Source organism: Mytilus galloprovincialis, chromosome 12, assembly GCF_965363235.1.
Source record: "Mytilus galloprovincialis chromosome 12, xbMytGall1.hap1.1, whole genome shotgun sequence".
Lineage (NCBI taxonomy): Eukaryota > Metazoa > Mollusca > Bivalvia > Mytilida > Mytilidae > Mytilus > Mytilus galloprovincialis.
In genome coordinates, this window is record NC_134849.1 from 60,185,648 (window position 1) to 60,206,978 (window position 21,331).

General features: G+C 33.9%; 1 protein-coding gene across 1 annotated transcript in view; it reads left to right on the forward strand.

Moving 5' to 3' along the window:
* Positions 1-7,016: 7,016 nt before the first annotated feature.
* LOC143054486 (uncharacterized) overlaps positions 7,017-21,331 on the forward strand; it is a 108,579-nt gene continuing 94,264 nt past the window's right edge. The window contains exons 1-4 of the mRNA XM_076227510.1: positions 7,017-7,109; positions 7,732-7,839; positions 10,705-10,776; positions 21,234-21,285. Of these exons, the coding sequence (XP_076083625.1) occupies positions 7,032-7,109; positions 7,732-7,839; positions 10,705-10,776; positions 21,234-21,285 (310 nt within the window). The 5' untranslated portion in view covers positions 7,017-7,031. The remainder of the gene's footprint in view (positions 7,110-7,731; positions 7,840-10,704; positions 10,777-21,233; positions 21,286-21,331) is intronic.

Consider the following 21,331-nt stretch of genomic DNA (forward strand, 5'->3'; position numbering starts at 1 on the left):
ACTAACAACACATGGTCTGGACTTGACTACTCAGAGTAAATAGACAAACAAATATAACAACAAACAACACATTGTCTGGACCTGACTACTCAGAGTAAATAGACAAACAAATACAACAACTAACAACACATGGTCTGGACCTGACTTCTCAGAGTAAATAGACAAACAACTAACAACAAATGGTCTTGACCTGACTACTCAGAGTAAATAGACAAACAAATACAACAACTAACAACACATGGTCTGGACCTGACTACTCAGAGTAAATAGACAAACAAATACAACAACTAACAACACATGGTCTGGACCTGACTTCTCAGAGTAAATAGACAAACAAAAATAACAGCAAACAACACATGATCTGGACCTGACTTCTCAGAGTAAATAGACAAACAACTAACAACAAATGGTCTTGACCTGACTACTCAGAGTAAATAGACAAACAACTAACAACACATGGTCTTGACCTGACTACTCAGAGTAAATAGACAAACAAATACAACAACACACAACACATGGTCTGGACCTGACTTCTCAGAGTAAATAGACAAACAAAAATAACAACAAACAACACATGATCTGGACCTGACTTCTCAGAGTAAATAGACAAACAAATATAACAACAAACAACACATGGTCTGGACCTGACTTCTCAGAGTAAATAGACACACAAATATAACAACACACAACACATGGTCTTGACCTGACTACTCATAGAAAATAGACAAACAAATACAACAACACAGAACACATTGTCTGAACCTGACTACTCAGAGTAAATGGAAATACAAATGTTACAACACACAACACATGGTCTGGACCTGACTACTCAGAGTAAATGGAAATACAAATACAACAACTAACAACACATGGTCTTGACCTGACTACTCATAGAAAATAGACAAACAAATACAACAACACAGAACACATAATCTGGACCTGACTACTCAGAGTAAATAGACAAACAAATATAACAACATGGTCTGGACCTGACTTCTCAGAGTAAATAGACAAACAAATACAACAACACACAACACATGGTCTAGACCTTACTACTCAGAGTAAATAGACAAACAAATATAACAACACACAACACATGATCTGGACCTGACTACTCAGAGAAAATAGACAAACAAATATAGCAACAAAGAAAACATGGTTTGGACCTGACTTCTCAGAGTAAATAGACAAACAAATATAACAACAGACAACACATGGTCTGGACCTGACTACTCAGAGTAAATAGACAAACAAGTATAACAACTTACAACACATGGTCTGGACCTGACTACTCAGAGTATATAGACAAACAAATATAACAACAAACAAAACATGGTTTGGACCTGACTACTCAGAGTAAATAGACAAACAAATATAACAACACACAACACATGGTCTGGACCTGACTACTCAGAGTAAATAGACAAACAAATACAACAACTTACAACACATGGTCTGGACCTGACTACTTAGAATAAATAGACAAACAAATATAACAACACACAACACATGGTCTGGACCTGACCTGACTACTCGGAGTAAATAGACAAACAAAAATAACAACACACAACACATGGTCTGGACCTGACCTGACTACTCGGAGTAAATAGACAAACAAAAATAACAACACACAACACATGATCTGGACCTGACTACTCAGAGAAAATAGACAAACAAATATAACAACAAACAAAACATGGTTTGGACCTGACTACTCAGAGTAAATAGACAAACAAATACAACAACTTACAACACATGGTCTGGACCTGACTACTTAGAATAAATAGACAAACAAATATAACAACACACAACACATTGTCTAAACCTAACTACTCAGAGTAAATAGACAAACAAATATAACAACACACAACACATGGTCTGGACCTGACTACTCAAGAGTAAATATACAAACAAATATAACAACACACAACACATGGTCAGGACCTGACTACTCAGAGTAAATAGACAAACAAATATAACATCAGACAACACATGGTCTGGACATGACTACTGAGAGTAAATAGACAAACAAATACAACAACTTACAACACATGGTCTGGACCTGACTACTTAGAATAAATAGACAAACAAATATAACAACACACAACACATTGTCTGGACCTGACTACTCAGAGTAAATAGACAAACAAATATAACAACACACAACACATGATCTGGACCTGACTACTCAGAGAAAATAGACAAACAAATATAGCAACAAAGAAAACATGGTTTGGACCTGCCTACTCAGCGTTAGTAGACAAACAAATAAACAACTTACAACACATGGTCTGGACCTGACTACTCAGAGTAAATAGACAAACAAATACAACAACTTACAACACATGGTCTGGACCTGACTACTTAGAATAAATAGACAAACAAATATAACAACACACAACACATTGTCTGGACCTGACTACTCAGAGTAAATAGACAAACAAATATAACAACACACAACACATGATCTGGACCTGACTACTCAGAGAAAATAGACAAACAAATATAGCAACAAAGAAAACATGGTTTGGACCTGACTTCTCAGAGTAAATAGACAAACAAATATAACAACAGACAACACATGGTCTGGACCTGACTACTCAGAGTAAATAGACAAACAAGTATAACAACTTACAACACATGGTCTGGACCTGACTACTCAGAGTAAATAGACAAACAAGTATAACAACTTACAACACATGGTCTGGACCAGACTACTCAGTAAATAGACAAACAAATATAACAACACACAACACATGGTCTGGACCTGACCTGACTACTCGGAGTAAATAGACAAACAAAAATAACAACACACAACACATGATCTGGACCTGACTACTCAGAGAAAATAGACAAACAAATATAACAACAAACAAAACATGGTTTGGACCTGACTACTCAGAGTAAATAGACAAACAAATATAACAACACACAACACTCGGTCTGGACCTGACTTCTCAGGGTAAATAGACAAACAAATATAACAACACACAACACATGATGTGGACCTGACTACTCAGAGTAAATAGACAAACAAATATAACAACTAACAACACATGCTTTGGACCTGACTACTCAAAGTAAATAGATTATAAATATAACAACACACAACACATAGCCTGGACCTGACTACTCAGAGTAAATAGACAATAAATATAACAACACACAACACATGGTCTGGACCTGACCTGACTACTCAAAGTAAATAGACAAACAAATATAACAACAAACAACACATGGTCTGTACCTGGCTACTCACAGTAAATAGACAATAAATATAACAACACACAACACATGGTCTGGACCTGACCTGACTACTCAGAGTAAATATACAAACTAATATAACAACAAGCAACACATGGTCTGGACCTGACTACTCATAGTATATAGACAAACAAATATAACAACAAACAACACATGGCCCAGACCTGACCTGACTACTTAGTAAATAGACAAACAAATATAACAACAAACAACACATGGTCCAGGTTGTCTGATTTGGTACGGGCACAAAATGTTGAGGGGTTAAACCATATTTACTTTTGTACCATTCCCCCTTGGCCTATCTAGACCATTGGTATAAAAAATAAAACACACAATAATAAAACCTGCACTATTCAATTACCATTGGTCTGTATGTTAACTGATACTTAGTCATTATACTGAATCAACATTAAATCAAAATTCTGAATTAAATTAGACAGTTTTAATGGAAAAATGCATGCATGGTTTGATTTTAAAATATTTCTCTTTTTGTTTGAGTTATGGATGGTGAAGTTCTTATTTTGCTTCTTGACATGAAACAATATTTTACACTTATGTTTCACTTGATGTTGTGCTAACAACTTTGGTCAGATAGTGATATGTATAAAGATCTAATGTAGAAACATCTTGTATAAAATGTAATTCCATTTAATCATATGATTGTTCTGTAACTGACATGTCTGAAAATACTTCTCTTTTTAACTTTTCTTTGATTTTTTTAAAATTAATGATTATACTGAATCTGCACTAAATCCTGTTGTTAATTAGACATGTTTAATGAACACAAATGCTTGTATGAATAATAATAATGATAATAATAATCTTTATTATACCCCATGCAACGAAGTTGCGGAGGGTATAATGTTTTTGACCCGTCCGTCCGTCCGTCAGTCCGTCCGTCAGTCCGTCTGTCCGTCAGTCCGTCAGTCCTGTTTCTTGTCATCGCAACTCCTCTCAAACCACACAACAGAATTTCACGAAACCTTTTCAGATAATAAGGACATACTATGTAGTTGTGCATATCGACGGGAAATTGCGATTCAATTTTTTTTCTAGGAGTTACGCCCCTTTGAACTTATTTACTTTAATGTACTACTGCAACAGTTTGTCATCGCAACTCCTCTCAAACCACACAACAGAATTTCACGAAACCTTTTCAGATAATAAGGACATACTATGTAGTTGTGCATATCGACGGGAAATTGCGATTCAATTTTTTTTCTAGGAGTAACGCCCCTTTGAACTTATTTACTTTTATGTACTACTGCAACAGTTTGTCATCGCAACTCCTCTCAAACCACACAACAGAATTTCACGAAACCTTTTCAGATAATAAGGACATACTATGTAGTTGTGCATATCGACGGGAAATTGCGATTCAATTTTTTTTCTAGGAGTTACGCCCCTTTGAACTTATTTACTTTAATGTACTACTGCAACAGTTTGTCATCGCAACTCTTCTCAAACCACACAACAGAATTTCACGAAACCTTTTCAGATAATAAGGACATACTATGTAGTTGTGCATATCGACGGGAAATTGCGATTCAATTTTTTTTCTAGGAGTTACGCCCCTTTGAACTTATTTACTTTAATGTACTACTGCAACAGTTTGTCATCGCAACTCCTCTCAAACCACACAACAGAATTTCATGAAACTTTGTAGATAATAAGGACATACTATGTAGATGTGCATATCAACAGGAAATTAAGGTTCAATTTTTTTTCTAGGAGTTACGCCCCTTTGAACTTATTTGCTTCAATGTACTTCTGCAACAGTTTGTCATCTCAACTCCTCTGAAAACACACAACAGAATTTCATGAAATTTTGTAGATAATAAGGACGTACTATGTATATTGACAGGAAATTATTATTCAATATTTTTTTTTATACAATTTTTTTTTCTTATACTTATTTAATTTCTCCAATGACAATGTGGGGACGTGGGGTATGTGAGCGTGCTCACTAAGGTTCTTTAATTTAAACATGTTAAAGAGGATCTCATTTTCTTTATGTTGTACTTAATCAGGAAATAAAACTTTTTTCATGCTTTTTTAAATAATTTATTATTAATGGAATCTACACTAGATCCTGTTGTTAATTATACAGGTTTAATGGACAACAAATATATGTCAGAATCATATAAAGTGGGGTCTCAATTTACTCGTAGTATTGTTCTGAATCAAAAAATATAACTTTTTTCATTTTTCTTTGAAAAATTTACTTTTATAAAATTTATGATTATACTGAATCTACAATAAATCCTGTTGTTAATCAGACAGTTTTAATTAATGTGACTATTTATTTTTGTTTATATTTATTACACAACATTGTCCAGTTTATCAGACAAGTTTTGATGTCAGTTGTATTATTCCAGGTTAGTGGATGGACAGCATTAATGTTTGCAGCCAGGGAAGGACATGTGGAAGTGTCTCGACTACTTCTGGAGAACAGATGTAACAAAGGTATCAGAGATGTATGTTATCTACTAAATCTGATTACATTACTTTTAATCAACACAAAATCATGTTTTTAATTAGACAGTTTTAATTAATGTGACTATTTATTTTTGTTTATATTTATTACACAACATTGTCCAGTTTATCAGACACGTTTTGATGTCAGTTGTATTATTCCAGGTTAGAGGACGGACAGCATTTATGATGGCAGCCATGTTCGGACATGTGGAAGTGTCTCGACTACTTCTGGATAACAGATGTAACAAAGATATCAGAGATGTATGTTATCTACTAAATCTGATCACATTACTTTTAATCAACACTAAATCATGTTGTTAATTAGACAGGTTTAATGAACAAATATTTGTAATAATTATATAAAGTGGGGTCTCATTTTACTCATAGTATTGTTCTGAATCAGAAAATATAACTTTTTTCATATTTCTTTGAAAAAATTACTTTTATAAAATTACTGATTAAACTGAATCTACACTAAATCTGTTGTTAACCCTTTCACCGATTGCTGCCCAGACAGAAGCTACTCTGAGACGATGGCTTCCCTGGCTACTATTGCTCAAGTGGGAGATCTTCATAATAAATGTCAATAAAAACTTGTTTGTAGTTATTTGTGTATTTATTTCATTCACTAACACCATGTTAACAGTTTTATTCATGTTTTGATAATTTTTTCCTCATAAAATATTCAAATTTTCAAATTTTCGGCATTATCTAGGTGAAATTCTCAAAATTCTTCTCTTTGAACCCAAATCGTAATTTTTTAACCCAAAACGGCAAACTTTTGAAATATTTTATGAGGCTGTACAAATTCCTCACACTGAACGATGTCCATTCCAAGTGTTTTGTACATAAAACGACATTTTATGTCAAAAAAGTATACTAGTTTGGCTTCAATTCTTCCATATTCTTTCAAAAAAAATGTTCCCTCATTTCAAATTCTCGTAAATTCCGTAAATTTCGTCTGATTTTGACACGGTTTTCAACAAACGGAAGCGCCATGTTTTGACTTTCATCCGGGTATTCATCAAAGAAAGATAACTCATGTTTGCACCGTTTTGAGCGGGAAACATAAAAGATGTATTCCGATCCCGGTAAAACGGGACTCGTCGTCAGTTGTCTGAAGCGTGAATCCCGGTAAACCGGGACTCATCGGCGAAAGGGTTAATCAGACAGTTTTAATTGATGTGACTGGTCATTTCTGTTTATATTTATTACAAAACATTGTCCAGTTTATCAGACAAGTTTTGATGTCAGTTGTATTATTCCAGTGGGATGGATGGACAGCATTAATGTGGGCAGCCAGGTTTGGACGTGTGGAAGTGTCTCGACTTCTTCTGGAGAACAAATGTAACAAAGATATCAGAGATGTATGTTATCTACTAAATCTGATCACATTACTTTTAATCAACACAAAATCATGTTGTTAATTAGACAGGTTAAATGAACAACAAATATTATTTGTTAGAATCATATAAAGTGGGGTCTCATTTTACTTATCTCCTCGTACTAAATCAGGAAATATAACTATTTTTCATATTTCTTTGAAAAAGTTTTTTTTTTAAATTGATCATTATTCTGAACCATGTTAATCAGACAGATTTCATTATTATATCAACAAATACTTGCTAGAATTATATAAAGTGAGATCTCATTTATCTCTGTGCATTGCACTGAATCCCTTGATATAAATATTTTATGCATTTCTTGAAAAAAGGTTAACATGACATTTCTGATGGAAGTTCTGACATCCAAAAAAAAAACTTGCTGTTTATTTGTTGTTTATGTACAATATGAATACAAGTGTGACTGGTCATTTTGTTCAGTTTTGACCACTGATTCATGTGATATACATTTTGTTTTTATTTATTACACAACATTATCCTGTTTATCAGACAAGTTTTATATCAGTTGTAGGATATGTTGTATACTATTTATATTGGTAACAAAGTAGTATCCATAATATTTACATGTTATTTGGTATAATTATAGAGAGATGGTAAAACAGCTCTACATCTGGCTGCTGAGTGGGGAGAGCTGCATGTCACAAGATGTCTAGTAGAAGAAGGAGGCATCAGTCCCTTTGTAAAAACACATGAGGTAATATATTATAGTAAAGGCTCAGTATTCAACTAGTAAATAATGCATCACTAAAATGATGTTAATGATATTTTTGGTCAAATGGAATTTTTTTTCTCAAGGTTATAGTTACACATATGTCATATGATACTTTAAATTAAACTAAAAATATGGAAGTGTTTTATAGACTTGTATGGCTTAGTTTTACTATAAAACACATGAACATAGATGATCATATAAAAGAAATCCAGTATTTGTTTTCAAAATTTTCATAAATAAGATGATTTTGTTTATAGACCTAATACATTTTGGGTGATTAGTTATACTAAAAGGGGATAATTTTATTATTCCATAATTTGTTAGCCAAATTATATGAATATCTCAGTTTTAGGGAAAAGAAGCAATAGTAATAACCTATAAGCAGTGTTCTCCCCAGGCCTTTAAAGGACCACGGGCCCGCGATGTATAATTTTCTGCCGCGGTGGTATCGTTCTTGCCGCGATGTATAATTTTTTTCCGTGGTGCTAAAGTTTTCGGTAAAAAAATCGTATTAAAATCGGTAATGTTTCAGATGACTTCAACTTTACATCAAAATTGACCAGTTCTAACCAGTTTAATCCAGTATTGACAAGATGATTGTTTACACCACGTGATCGATTTACCTGTTGAGGTTAACCTTGATGATTGGATTTAATCGATGTACATGATTCTTTTGTGTTTTAATTAATTAAGAGATCATAATTTAAATAACAGACTTGTGAGGGACAAGCAGACATTTGTTAATAAACCCTATTACGCCAGTCTCAAGTCAAAATAATTTGCCTTTTAGGAATTAATTAAGGAGTTACTTCCCCTGATTTTGCTAATTACAAATAAATGCTCCTCACATATAATTTCTCATTGCAAATAAAAATAAAGTACAAATTGAATGCAAAATTATATTAGAATGTTACATTAAGGATGAAAACATTCTTAGAACATACCAACAAAAATGTTTTGCAAATTATTTTTGAGAATCATACCATTATTGATGCATAGACATATTATAATAAATGGGTAATTTATACGGTGTTAAAATATTTGACTGTAACAGGTCTAAAAAGCCTACTGCCACAACTCTAATACATTCCCACGCAGGACTAAAGCTAGGGATGAACCTTGTGAATAGAAAACTCTTTTAAAGTACTCTCCATGTCTGTAACAAAGTATTTATCATAAAAACAAATTTATTGTTGTCTAAAAGAATCAGATCTAAAACTATGGAAAATAGCTTTTAATTTACTGAAGGTTCTGTATCAAAAATCTTGTTCAAAGTTCATTGTTATGGGGGATGTGTAGTGTAACTACAAGTATCGGGACAAAATGGCTTGATCAAAATATAAGAAGTGACTTTAGCTAAAAGACTAATTGTGCTTTCTTTTATTTATTCTTCAAAGATATTAAAGTATACAAACTGTTTATTAATTTACTTTTTCTACCAATAATTTTCTGACCCAAAGTCCTACAACACAGTTCCACAGTAAACAAAACAAAGGCAAACAGGTAATGACAAAAAGTAACAAGAAAAAAAATAAGCGACGCAAAGCGACACAAAATACTGTAAAATTCATTTCGTCACGCGTTACCCTGGTGCTATCCAAAAATCCTGGGGAGAACACTGCTATAAGTAAATGGATAAAATAGTTTTTGATATCAAATATAATAATTTGTATTGATTCAAAATTAGGCCTGGCAATATCCTGAATATGGCACTTGTTGTCATTAAACCCAATGAAAACAAACAAACTGTCAAAAGACACATACACCAATCCATTGTTGTGACAATGATAACAAAGTTATTAGATAGTATCAAAATAGTCTTAAGCAATACATTAAAATAAGTTCATCATGTATTTATTATTGAATAGTTAAAAAATCATTCTATTGTATGATCTCCCCTTATATGGCAAAGTTTAAAATAAATTAATAAAACAACACTAATCTGTTTTTTTTTGGTAAAATATAGCCGTAAATATGATAAAACACTTAAATTTCTATATCAACATGAAAATTCTTACACATAAATTACATACAACTTTCGAAATTTGCACATTTCACTAAAGATTTAGACCGTTTGTTGTCTGTTTTTTCAAAATCTAAGAAAGAGGAAGACACCCCAGCCTCCTTAAGACTGCTAATTTCTTCAAATTCTTGTTTTTAAGCTATATAGTTGGTATAGTTGCAGAAAAAACTCTCATCTGTGCCATAATTTATGTATTTCCTTATTTATACGATGTCAGTGATAAAACTAAAAGCTATGAAATCTGTAAAATAACAATATACAGTTATAGGAGAGTATGGATAGGGTATATACAGAATAGAAAATCATGAACGATAGAAAAAAACTTCAGGAATAGAGAGAATTGGGCAAAAAGATGATGAATAGAAAATAATGGGGTGCAAAAATATGAAGAATAAAGAAAAATGGGGTGCTAAAATATTAAAACAAAACTTGAGAATAACTTGTCCAAAAAAAAAGAAAAAAATAAATTAAAAAGACCCCTGAAACCCTACAACCCTCATCTAGACATAAGGATGCATTATCAGATATAAAAAAAACGTGAAAAAAAATTACAAAGACCAAATGCTGACAGATTGAGCATTATTTCATATGCTTTAAAAAAAAAAAAAAGGTAAAATTCTTCTTAAAGGCTACAGAAAAAGGTTGAAAAATAATCAGAATGTTGTTCATGAGTTATATTTTATAAATGAACATAATATGGTTAGAACCGTTAAAAAACTAAGATACCACTCAGCTGCTACTGGTCTTGTTTATTGTATGATATGTGTAACAAAAGTCTTCTTTATAATAATCAGATAAAGGCAATATAAAGATTTGTATTTCAGGGTAAGACTCCATACGATGTAGCAGCAGCAATGGAATTTGGGCAGTATAAAGAAGTGATGGAATACTTACAGGTACACATACTTTTAATTACAAATGCTTACACTTAGAATAAACCAGGTACAAAACCAGGATACTCTAGGGGACATTCTTTATGTCTTGAAATAAAAATTTCAAATTCTAATGCAATTTATTTGTTATTACGATTTGATATTTGAGACGCTAAATTCAACTCTTTACCAGCCTTTCACAAAGCTAAGCCACCATTTTGAATTCAGGAAATTATTGGTTTGTGATTTCGTCAATATTAATGAAAATTAGTAGATGTCTTTTATTTCATTCAAGAGTGTTAAGGCGAAAACAAGCTTTGCAAAATTCAATTTGAGATTCTTACACCGACAGTGTCTATAACCTCCTTTTCATGGTTAACTAGTCTCATCAGTTTGGGGTAATTGTAATTGTAATCATTAGTCAGCTATAATTCATTTCATTTTTTTAAGTAATCATTGTAATCATTAATCAACCAAAATTACAAGTAATTTTATTTTATCAATTACTTTTCAAAACATCTTTTAATCCTGATTTTTTTTTTACAGTATTACATTCTGATTAAATTGATGAAAAATTCTAAAAATTGCCTTTATTTTCAATATGAAAAAATAAAATATTTCATGTCTTGGAAAAACCTTTTGTTATTCAATTTAAATAAATAGGATAACTTTATTTAGTATGTGCATACATGTACCTTGTAAGGTCCCCATGTATGTCAGACAGTTTTCATTTGACCTCAATCTTATTTCATTGTTCAGTGATCAAGGTTAAGTTTTCATGGTCAAGTCCATATATCAGATACAATAATCAAAAAGTCTACTATAATTGGTGTATGAAATGATTGTAAGGTGTACATGTCCAACCTTCACCTCATTTTCATCGTTCAGTGGTGTAATTTGATTTTTTGTGTTGTTCTTTTTTTCTAATATTATATGCAATAGGTCAACTATATTTGGTGTATGGAAGTAAATTACGATGTACATGTCAGTCTTGCAAGTGTATTTGAACTTGACCTCATTTTCATGGTTCATTGCTCATTGTTAAGTTTTTGAGTTTTGGTCTAAATTTCTATTGAACTATAATCAATAGGTCAACTATATTTGGTGTATCGAATGATTATAAGTTGTATATGTCTGTCGGTATCACCTGATCTTGACCTCATGTTCTTGGTTGATTGGTCAATATTAAGTTTTCATGGTTAAGTTTCTTTCTTGGATTCTATAGGCAATAGGACAACTATATGTGGTGTATGGAATGATTGTAAGGTGTAAATGTCTGTCTGGCAGGTATGATCTGACCTTGACCTCATGTTCATGGTTGATTGGTCAATATTAAGTTTTCATGGTTAAGTTTCTTTCTTGGATTCTATAGGCAATAGGACAACTATATTTGGTGTATGGAATGATTGTAAGGTGTAAATGTCTGTCTGGCAGGTATAATCTGACCTTGACCTCATTTTCATGGTTCATAAGTAAATGGTAAGGTTCTTTCTTATATACAAAAAGTAATAGGTCAACTATATTGCATGCATATATCTATTGTAATGTGTACATCTCTTGTATTGTTTATCTGACCTTGATCTTCTTTTCATAGTTCATTGGTCATTGTTCAGTTTTCCTGGTTGATATGTTTCTTAGAAACTATAAGCAATAGGTCAACTATATTTTGTGCCTTAAACGATTGTGATTTGTACATGTATTTCTGGTTTGGTTTATCTGATCTTGACCACATTTTCTTGGATCATGTAAAGTTTATTTGATACTTGAAGTAAAGCTTTATATTTAGGAATAACAACATAAAATCATTAGCCAGTAAAGGAGGTGAGACATTTCAGCGTGTGCCTTCTTGTTACGTTTTGGTCTGTTTTTCAAATAATTATAGCAACATAAGCAATGTTAAGTTTTTGTGTTTTGGTCTGTTTTTAGCTCACCTGGCCCGAAGGGCCAAGTGAGCTTTTCCCATCACTTTGCGTCTGGCGTCCGTCGTCGTATGTCATCGTCGTTAACTTTTACAAAAATCTTCTCTGAAACTACTGGGCCAAATTAAACCAGACTTGGCCACTATCATCATTGGGGTATCTAGTTTTGAAAATGTGTCCGGTGACCCGGCCAACCAACCAAGATGGCCGCCATGGCTAAAAATAGAACATAGGGGTTAAATGCAGTTTTTGGCTTATAACTCAAAAACAAAAGCATTTAGAGCAAATCTGATAGGGTAAAATTGTTTATCAGGTCAAGATCTATCTGCCCTGAAATTTTCAGACAAATCGGACAACCCGTTGTTGGGTTGCTACCCCTAAATTGGTAATTTTAAGGAAATTTTGCTGTTTTTGGTTATTATCTTGAATATTATTATAGATAGAGATAAACTGTAAACAGCAATAATGTTCAGCAAAGTAAGATTTACTTAAAAATTAAAGTGACCGAAATGGTCAGTTGACCCCTTTTGGAGTTATTGCCCTTTTTAGTCCACTTTTAACCATTTTTCGTAAATCTTAGTAATCTTTTACAAAAATCTTCTCCTCTGAAACTACCAGGCCAAATTAATCCAAACTTGGCCACAATCATCTTTGGGGTATTTAGTTTTAAAAATGTGTCCGGTGACCCGGCCTTCCAACCAAGATGGCCACCATGGCTAAAAATAGAACATAGGGGTAAAATGCAGTTTTTGGTTTATAACTCAAAAACCAAAGCATAAAGAGCAAATCTGACAAGGGTTAAATTGTTTATCAGGTCAAGATCTATCTGCCCTGAAATTTTCAACCTGTTGTTGGGTTGCTGCCCCTAAATTGGTAATTTTAAGGAAATTTTACTGTTTTGGGTTATAATCTTGAATATTATTATAGATAGAGATAAACTGTAAACAGCAATAATGTACAGCAAAGTAAGATTTACAAATAAGTCAACATGACTGAAATGGTCAATTGACCCCCTAAGGAGTTATTGTCCTTTATAGTAAATTTTAAACAAATTTTCATAAAATTTGTAAATTTTTACTAACATTTTCCACTGAAACTACTGGGCCAAGTTCATTTTAGATAGAGATAATTGTAAGCAGCAAGAATGTTTAGTAAAGTTAGATGTACAAACTAATCACCATCACCAAAACACAATTTTGTCATGAATCCATCTGTTTCCTTTGTTTAATATTCACGTAGACCAAGGTGAGCGACACGTTCAATTACCAAAAATTGTAAGGTTTGAATGTCTGTCTGATAGGATTTATCTGACCTTGACCTCAATTTCATAGATCTTTTAAAATGTTGCGTTTGTGTAATACTTTTAGTTAAATTTTATCTTTTACACTTTCATTTAATCAATGGTCAGTAAAGGAGGCAAGACATTTCAGCGTGTCCCCTCTTGTTATGTTTTGGTCTTTTTTTCAAATACTTATGGCAATATGAGCAATATGTCAGCTATATTTTGTATATTGAATAATTGTAAGGTGTGCATGTCTGTTTCGCAGGTATAATCTGACCTTGACCTAATTTTTAACCGGATTTTTGTGACAAAAATGTCGGTTATTGATTTAGGGATGTACGGCGGGCAGTCGGGCAGCCGGGCGGTCGGGCGGGTGGCAATCAAATGTTGTCCGTGCATTAACTCATGAACCGTTCAGCCAAAGCTTTTAAAATTTTAATATGTTGTTACTGACAACTAAATGAAGGTCAAGTTCAATAATGGTGATTTTGACTTTTACCGTTCAGGAGTTATGGTTCTTGAAAGATTGAAAAATGGAGTTTTCAGTCGTGTCCGTGCATTTACGCATGAACTATTCTAACAAAGCTTCCCAAATTTTAATATGTTGTTACTGATGACAAAATGGAGGTCAAGTTCAATAATGACGATTTTGACTTTTACCGTTCAGGAGTTATGGTTCTTGAAAGATTGAAAAATGGAGTTTCCAGTTGTGTCCGTGCATTTACACATGAACTGTTCTACCAAAGCTTCCCAAATTTTAATATGTTGTAACTGATGACAAAATAGAGGTCAAGTTAAATAATGACGATTTTGACTTTTACCGTTGAGGAGTTATGGTTCTTGAAAGATTGAAAAATGGTGTTTCCAGTCGTGTCCGTGCATTTTCTCATGAACCATTCAACCAAAGCTTTTGAAATTTTTATATGTTGTTACTGATGACTAAATAGAGGTCAAGTTCAATAATGACGATTTTGACTTTTACCGTTCAGGCGTTATGGTTCTTGAAAGATTGTAAAATGGCGTTTCCATTCACGTTGTTGCATTTACTCATGAACCATTCAATCTAAGCTTTTCAAATTTTAATATGTTGATACATTATTTGTACTGATGACAAAATGGAGGTCAAATTTGATATTGACGATTTTCACTTTCACCATTCATCAGTAATGGTTCTAGTGATATTGCCAGGACACAAATAAATATTAATAAATCCGGTTTGCTGTCGTTGTGACAGCCTCTTGTCATGCATGGTTTATTGGTCAATGTTAAGTTTTTGTTTTGGTCTGTTTTTCAATTACCATAAGCCAAAAGTGAACTATATTTGGTGTATAAAAAATTGTAAGGTGTATATGTCTGTCTGTTATAATTTATCTAACCTTGACCTCAATGTCAGATCTTTAATGTTTAATTTGTGTAATACTTTTAGTTAAACCTTTATCTTTAAGACTTTCATGAAACCAATAGTCAGTAAAGGAGGCGAGACATTTCAGCGTGTACACTCTTGTTGAAGACATTTGACCTTTTATTTTTGGAAAAAACTTTATTTTTTTTAAAAGTGATAAATTATTGGAATTTGAGTCAACTCATCAGCTACAGTCCTGATATTACTTAATTGATGAAGAAAGAAGATCTACAAAAAAGTTAAAATAAATTAAGTAATGTTGAGTCTTTTTTTTGTTTGTTTTTAGCTATAATAAATAGAGAGATACACATATTATCAACTGCGAGTACTCTAAGATCTGTACTTAGTGTCTTTTTGTTGTTGGGATGTACAAGTTCCCGGCCACGTCTACTCTTTGTTTTTGTTAAATGTATTTCTAATCATATCCATCTGATGAGTTTAGCCTTTTTCAATTGATTTTTATAGTTTGTTATTATGTTGAAGTGTTACACCACTGTCCCAGGTTAGGGGAGGGTTGGGATCCCGCTAACATGTTTAAAATGCCACGTTGTGTATGTTGTCTGTCCCAAGTCAGGAGCCTGTAATGCAGTGGTTGTCGTTTGTTGCTGTGTTACATATTTGTTTTTACATTTTTTATTTTTTTTTGTACCTTGATTAGGTCGTTAGTTTTCTTGTTTGAATTGTTTTACATTTCGGGGCCTTTTATAGCTGACTATGGGGTATGGGCTTTGCTCATTGTTGAAGGCTTTACTGTGACCTATAGTTGTTGATTTCTGTGTTATTTGGTCTCTCGTGAATAGTTGTCTTATTGGCAATCATACCACATCTTCTTTTTTAGCTCACCTGGCCCGAAGGGCCAAGTGAGCTTTTCTCACCACTTGGCGTCCGTCGTCCGTCGTCGTCGTCCGTCGTCGTCGTCGTCCGTCGTCGTCGTCGTTAACAATTTACATTTTGAACTTCTTCTAGAGAACCACTGAATGGAATGGAACCAAACATGGCATGAATGTTCCTTATGAGGTGCTGACCAAGTATTGTTACTTTGTAGCCGATCCATCATCCAAGATGGCCGCCAGCGGGGGACTTAGTTTAACATAGGACCCTATGGGAAATGCATACAAATGACTTCTTTTAGAGAACCACTGAATGGAATGAAACCAAACATGGCATGAATGTTCCTTATGAGGTACTGACCAAGTGTTGTTACTTTGTTGCCGATCCATCATCCAAGATGGCTGCTAGCCGGGGACTTAGTTTAACATAGGACCCTATGGGAAATGCATACAAATGACTTCTTTTAGAGAACCACTGAATGGAATAAAACCAAACATAGCATGAATGTTCCTTATGGGGTGCTGACCAAGTGTTGTTACTTTGTAGCCGATCCATCATCCAAGATGGCCGCCAGCAGGGACTTAGTTTAACATAGGACCCTATGGGAAATGCATACAAATGACTTCTTTTAGAGAACCACTGAATTGAATGAAACCAAACATGGCATGAATGTTCCTTATGAGGTGCTGACCAAGTGTTGTTACTTTGTTGCCGATCCATCATCCAAGATGGCCGCCAGTGGGGGACTTAGTTTAACATAGGACCCTATGGGAAATGCATACAAATGACTTCCTCTAGAGAACCACTGAATGGAATGAAACCAAACATGGCATGAATGTTCCTTATGAGGTGCTGACCAAGTGTTGTTACTTTGTTGCCGATCCATCATCCAAGATGGCCGCCAGCCGGGAACTTAGTTTAACATAGGACCCTATGGGAAATGCATACAAATGACTTCTTTTAGAGAACCACTGAATGGAATAAAACCAAACATAGCATGAATGTTCCTTATGGGGTGCTGACCAAGTGTTGTTACTTTGTAGCCGATCCATCATCTAAGATGGCCGCCAGCGGGGGACTTAGTTTAACATAGGACCCTATGGGAAATGCATACAAATGACTTCTTTTAGAGAACCACTAAATGGAATGAAACCAAACATAGCATGAATGTTCCTTATGGAGTGCTGACCAAGTGTTGTTACTTTGTAGCCGATCCATCATCCAAGTTGGCCGCCAGCGGGGGACTTAGTTTAACATAGGACCCTATGGGAAATGCATACAAATGACTTCTTCTAGAGAACCACTAAATGGAATGAAACCAAACATAGCATGAATGTTCCTTATGGAGTGCTGACCAAGTATTGTTACTTTGTAGCCAATCCATCATCCAAGATGGCCGCCAGCGGGGGACTTAGTTTAACATAGGACCCTATGGGAAATGCATACAAATGACTTCTTTTAGAGAACCACTGAATGGAATGAAATCAAACATGGCATGAATATTCCTAATGTGGTGCTGACCAAGTGTTGTTACTTTGTAGCCGATCCATTATCCAAGATGGACGCCAGCGGGGGACTTAGTTTAACATAGGACCCTATGGGAAATGCATACAAATGACTTCTTTTAGAGAACAACTGAATGGAATGAAACCAAACATTGCATGAATGTTCCTTATGCCGTGCTGACCATGTGTTGTTTCTTTGTAGCCCATCCATCATCCAAGATGGCCGCCAGCATGGGACTTAGTTTAACATAGGACCCTATGGGAAATGCATACAAATGACTTCTTTTAGAGAACCACTGAATGGAATGAAATCAAACATGGCATGAATGTTCCTAATGTGGTGCTGACCAAGTGTTGTTACTTTGTAGCCGATCCATTATCCAAGATGGCCGCCAGCAGGGACTTAGTTTAACATAGGACCCTATGGGAAATGCATACAAATGACTTCTTTTAGAGAACCACTGAATGGAATAAAACCAAACATAGCATGAATGTTCCTTATGAGGTGCTGACCAAGTGTTGTTACTTTGTAGCCGATCCGCCATCCAAGATGGCCGCCAGTGGGGGGACTTTTGAATGAAATTAAACATGTTCCTTTCCTTATCAATGAGGTTGTGTTGTCACTTTTAGCCAAATTTTATATTTTTTCATATGATTTCAAAAACCCAAGTAGAATCAGGTGAGCGATACAGGCTCTTGAGAGCCTCTAGTTATAATCATCATAGATACGAGGATTGAAATTGTCTATGCCAGTTGCTTGTTTCGTCTACAAAAGACTCATCAGTGATGCTTGAATTAAAAAAAATGTAAATTATAAAGGGACATAGCTGAAGAAAGGTGAAAGTGACGCTAGCTACCCAAATTTGTTATTGTAATAAATATTGTGTATAAGTTTCATATTACTTTGTTGAGTCAAACTGTAGTTAGAGAACACAAATTTTTCATTTGTAAAGGGGCATAACTCTAGAACAGTAAAAGTGACACCACACAATTCAAACTTGTTCTTTATTTTGTGGTACTAAGCATTGAATGTAAGTTTCATAACATTTGGTTCAGGCTAACTTAAGTTACATTTAACAGAAACGAAAAAAATCAGCAATTTTTCCATTTGTAAAGCGCCATAACTCTTGAACGGTGAGAGTGATAGCACTAAAATTCAAACTTTATCTGTATTTTGTGGTAATAAGCATTCTGTATAAATTTCATAACATTTGGTTGAGGCAAACTTTCATACAACCGCAAACATTTTTCACGTCATATATTGGTACGTCGTCCGGCGTCTTCGTTGTTGTCGTCAAGAAAACACATTGGTTTTCACACAATAACTTTAGTTTAAGTGAATGGATCTCTATGAAATTTTACCATAAGGTTAAATACCTCAAAAGGAAGGTTGGGATTGGTTTTAGGGGTTAATAAAAAAATTGGTACCAATAGTTATGGAATAAGAGGCCAAAAATGAGCATTTTTGTAACTTCCAGACAATAACTTGTGTGTTAGTGTATGGATCTCTCCGACATTGTACCACATCACAAAAGGAATGCTGGGATTGATTTTGGGGGTAATTGCATCAAAATTTTAGGAATTAGGGTCCCAAAAACAAGATTTTTTCTAGTTATATGACAATAACTTGTGTGTAACTGAAATTGTACAACAAGGTTCCATATTACAAATGTAAAGCTGGAACTGAGTTTGGTGGTAGTTGCCCGAAACATTTAGGAATAAGGGATCAAAAAGGGGCCAAAAATAAGCATTTTTCTAGTATCCAGACAAATACTTGTGTTGAAGTGTATGGATTTCTCTGATATTGTACTGCAAGGTACCATACCACAAATGGAAGACTGAGATTAATTTTGGGGTAATTGCCTCAAAATGTTAGGAAGTAGGGACCCAAAAGGGGCAAAAATAAGCATTTTTCTAGTTTCAAGAGAATAACTTGTGTTCAAGTGTATGGATCTCTCTAAAATTGTACTGCAAGGTACCAGGGGAGGTTGGGATTGAGTTTTGGCGTGATGAATCATAAGGGGTTCAAAAAATTGGGGGGGTGGACTTTTCCCCCTTTTTTCCTCTTTTTTTTTCATAAAAATATTCCATTTTAAGTTGGTTATTTCTGATTTATATATAAAAGCAAATAAAAATGGTATGGCAGAAGATACACACCGAACAAAATGTGTACATTATTGTATTAAGTATTGTGCAATAGCAAGAAATTTTCAATTGCACAGTATTGTGCAATAGCAAGAAATCTTCAATTGCACAGTATTGTACAATAGCAAGAAATCTTCGATTGCACAGTATTGCACAATAGCAAGTAATCTTCGATTGCACAGTACTGCGCAATTGCAAGAAATATTCAATAGCACACTATTGCGCAATAGCAAGAAATCTTTAATTTCATAGTATTGCGCAGTAGCAAGAAATATTGAATCGCACAGTATTGCGAAATTGCAAGAAATATTCAATTGTACAGTATTGGGCAATAGCAAGAAATCTTCTTTTGCAGAATATTGCGCAATAGAAAGATATCTTCAATTGAAATTTGATACAAATTTTTTAACCCATTTAAATATTTTTTAAGATAATTCACCACATTTATTTTGTGTCAGAAACCTATATTATGTCAAAAATTTGATCACAATCCAAATTCAGACAATATCAAGCTTGAATATTGTGTCCAAACTTGCATCAATTGTTCAGTTTTTTACCTCTGGGGTCGTATCAGGCTGCGCTCAGCGAAGCATTTCATTCCATTTGTAAAGGGTATAACTCTTAAAGTGATGCCTCCAAAATTCAAACTAGATCTGTATATATTTTGTTATAATAAACATTGTGTATAAGTTTTATAACATTTGGTTGAGGCCGGAAAGCAAATTTGCGATGTACAGGTGGACGAACGGACGGACAGACGGTTGGACGGATGGATGGATGTCCATCCGTACGTCCGTTCGTCTGTTCGTCCATTTGTTTCCCGCTTCAGGTTAAAGTTTGAGCGATATCAAGGCACCGTCAAGCCTCTAGCTTGTTTATACCCTAAATACTACGTACCTTGAACAATGTTGAAGGACATTTTTTTTTATACGATTGTACATATCATGGATACTTGATTTACTCGATTTTACGTATGCTTAAAATGGAGGTTATCTAAAATTGGACGGATACATTGTATCAAGACAAATGATAACAAGTGTGAGATCACTGCGGAATATTAGAATATTCCACCGATGGAAAAATTTTCCATTTAAAGGTGCATTCAAAATGCATTTGCAAATCAACATGAAGCAAGTTTATGTCTACAAGGGAATGTTCCAAATTCAAAAACCACCTTTACACTGTAAACTATATATATATATATATATATATTACTCTAGGCCACACATTTTCCTGAAAAATATGAAAATTTGTTCGATATAAATAGTATATAATGTGAAACATTTGTTTTATAAAGTATATTTTGGGGGTTGATATATTTTAGAATTTTTATAGTGCAACAAGTGACATGAGTAAAGATATATTCACAGTGCACGTGCATATTCCTAATTTTTCAGACTGTCATGTCAGAGAAATCTTTAGGCGTAACTGCTGGACTAGGGATAGAAGGTAATTTTCTTAAACTTTATTTCATTATTAGTTTATTATTACTCTA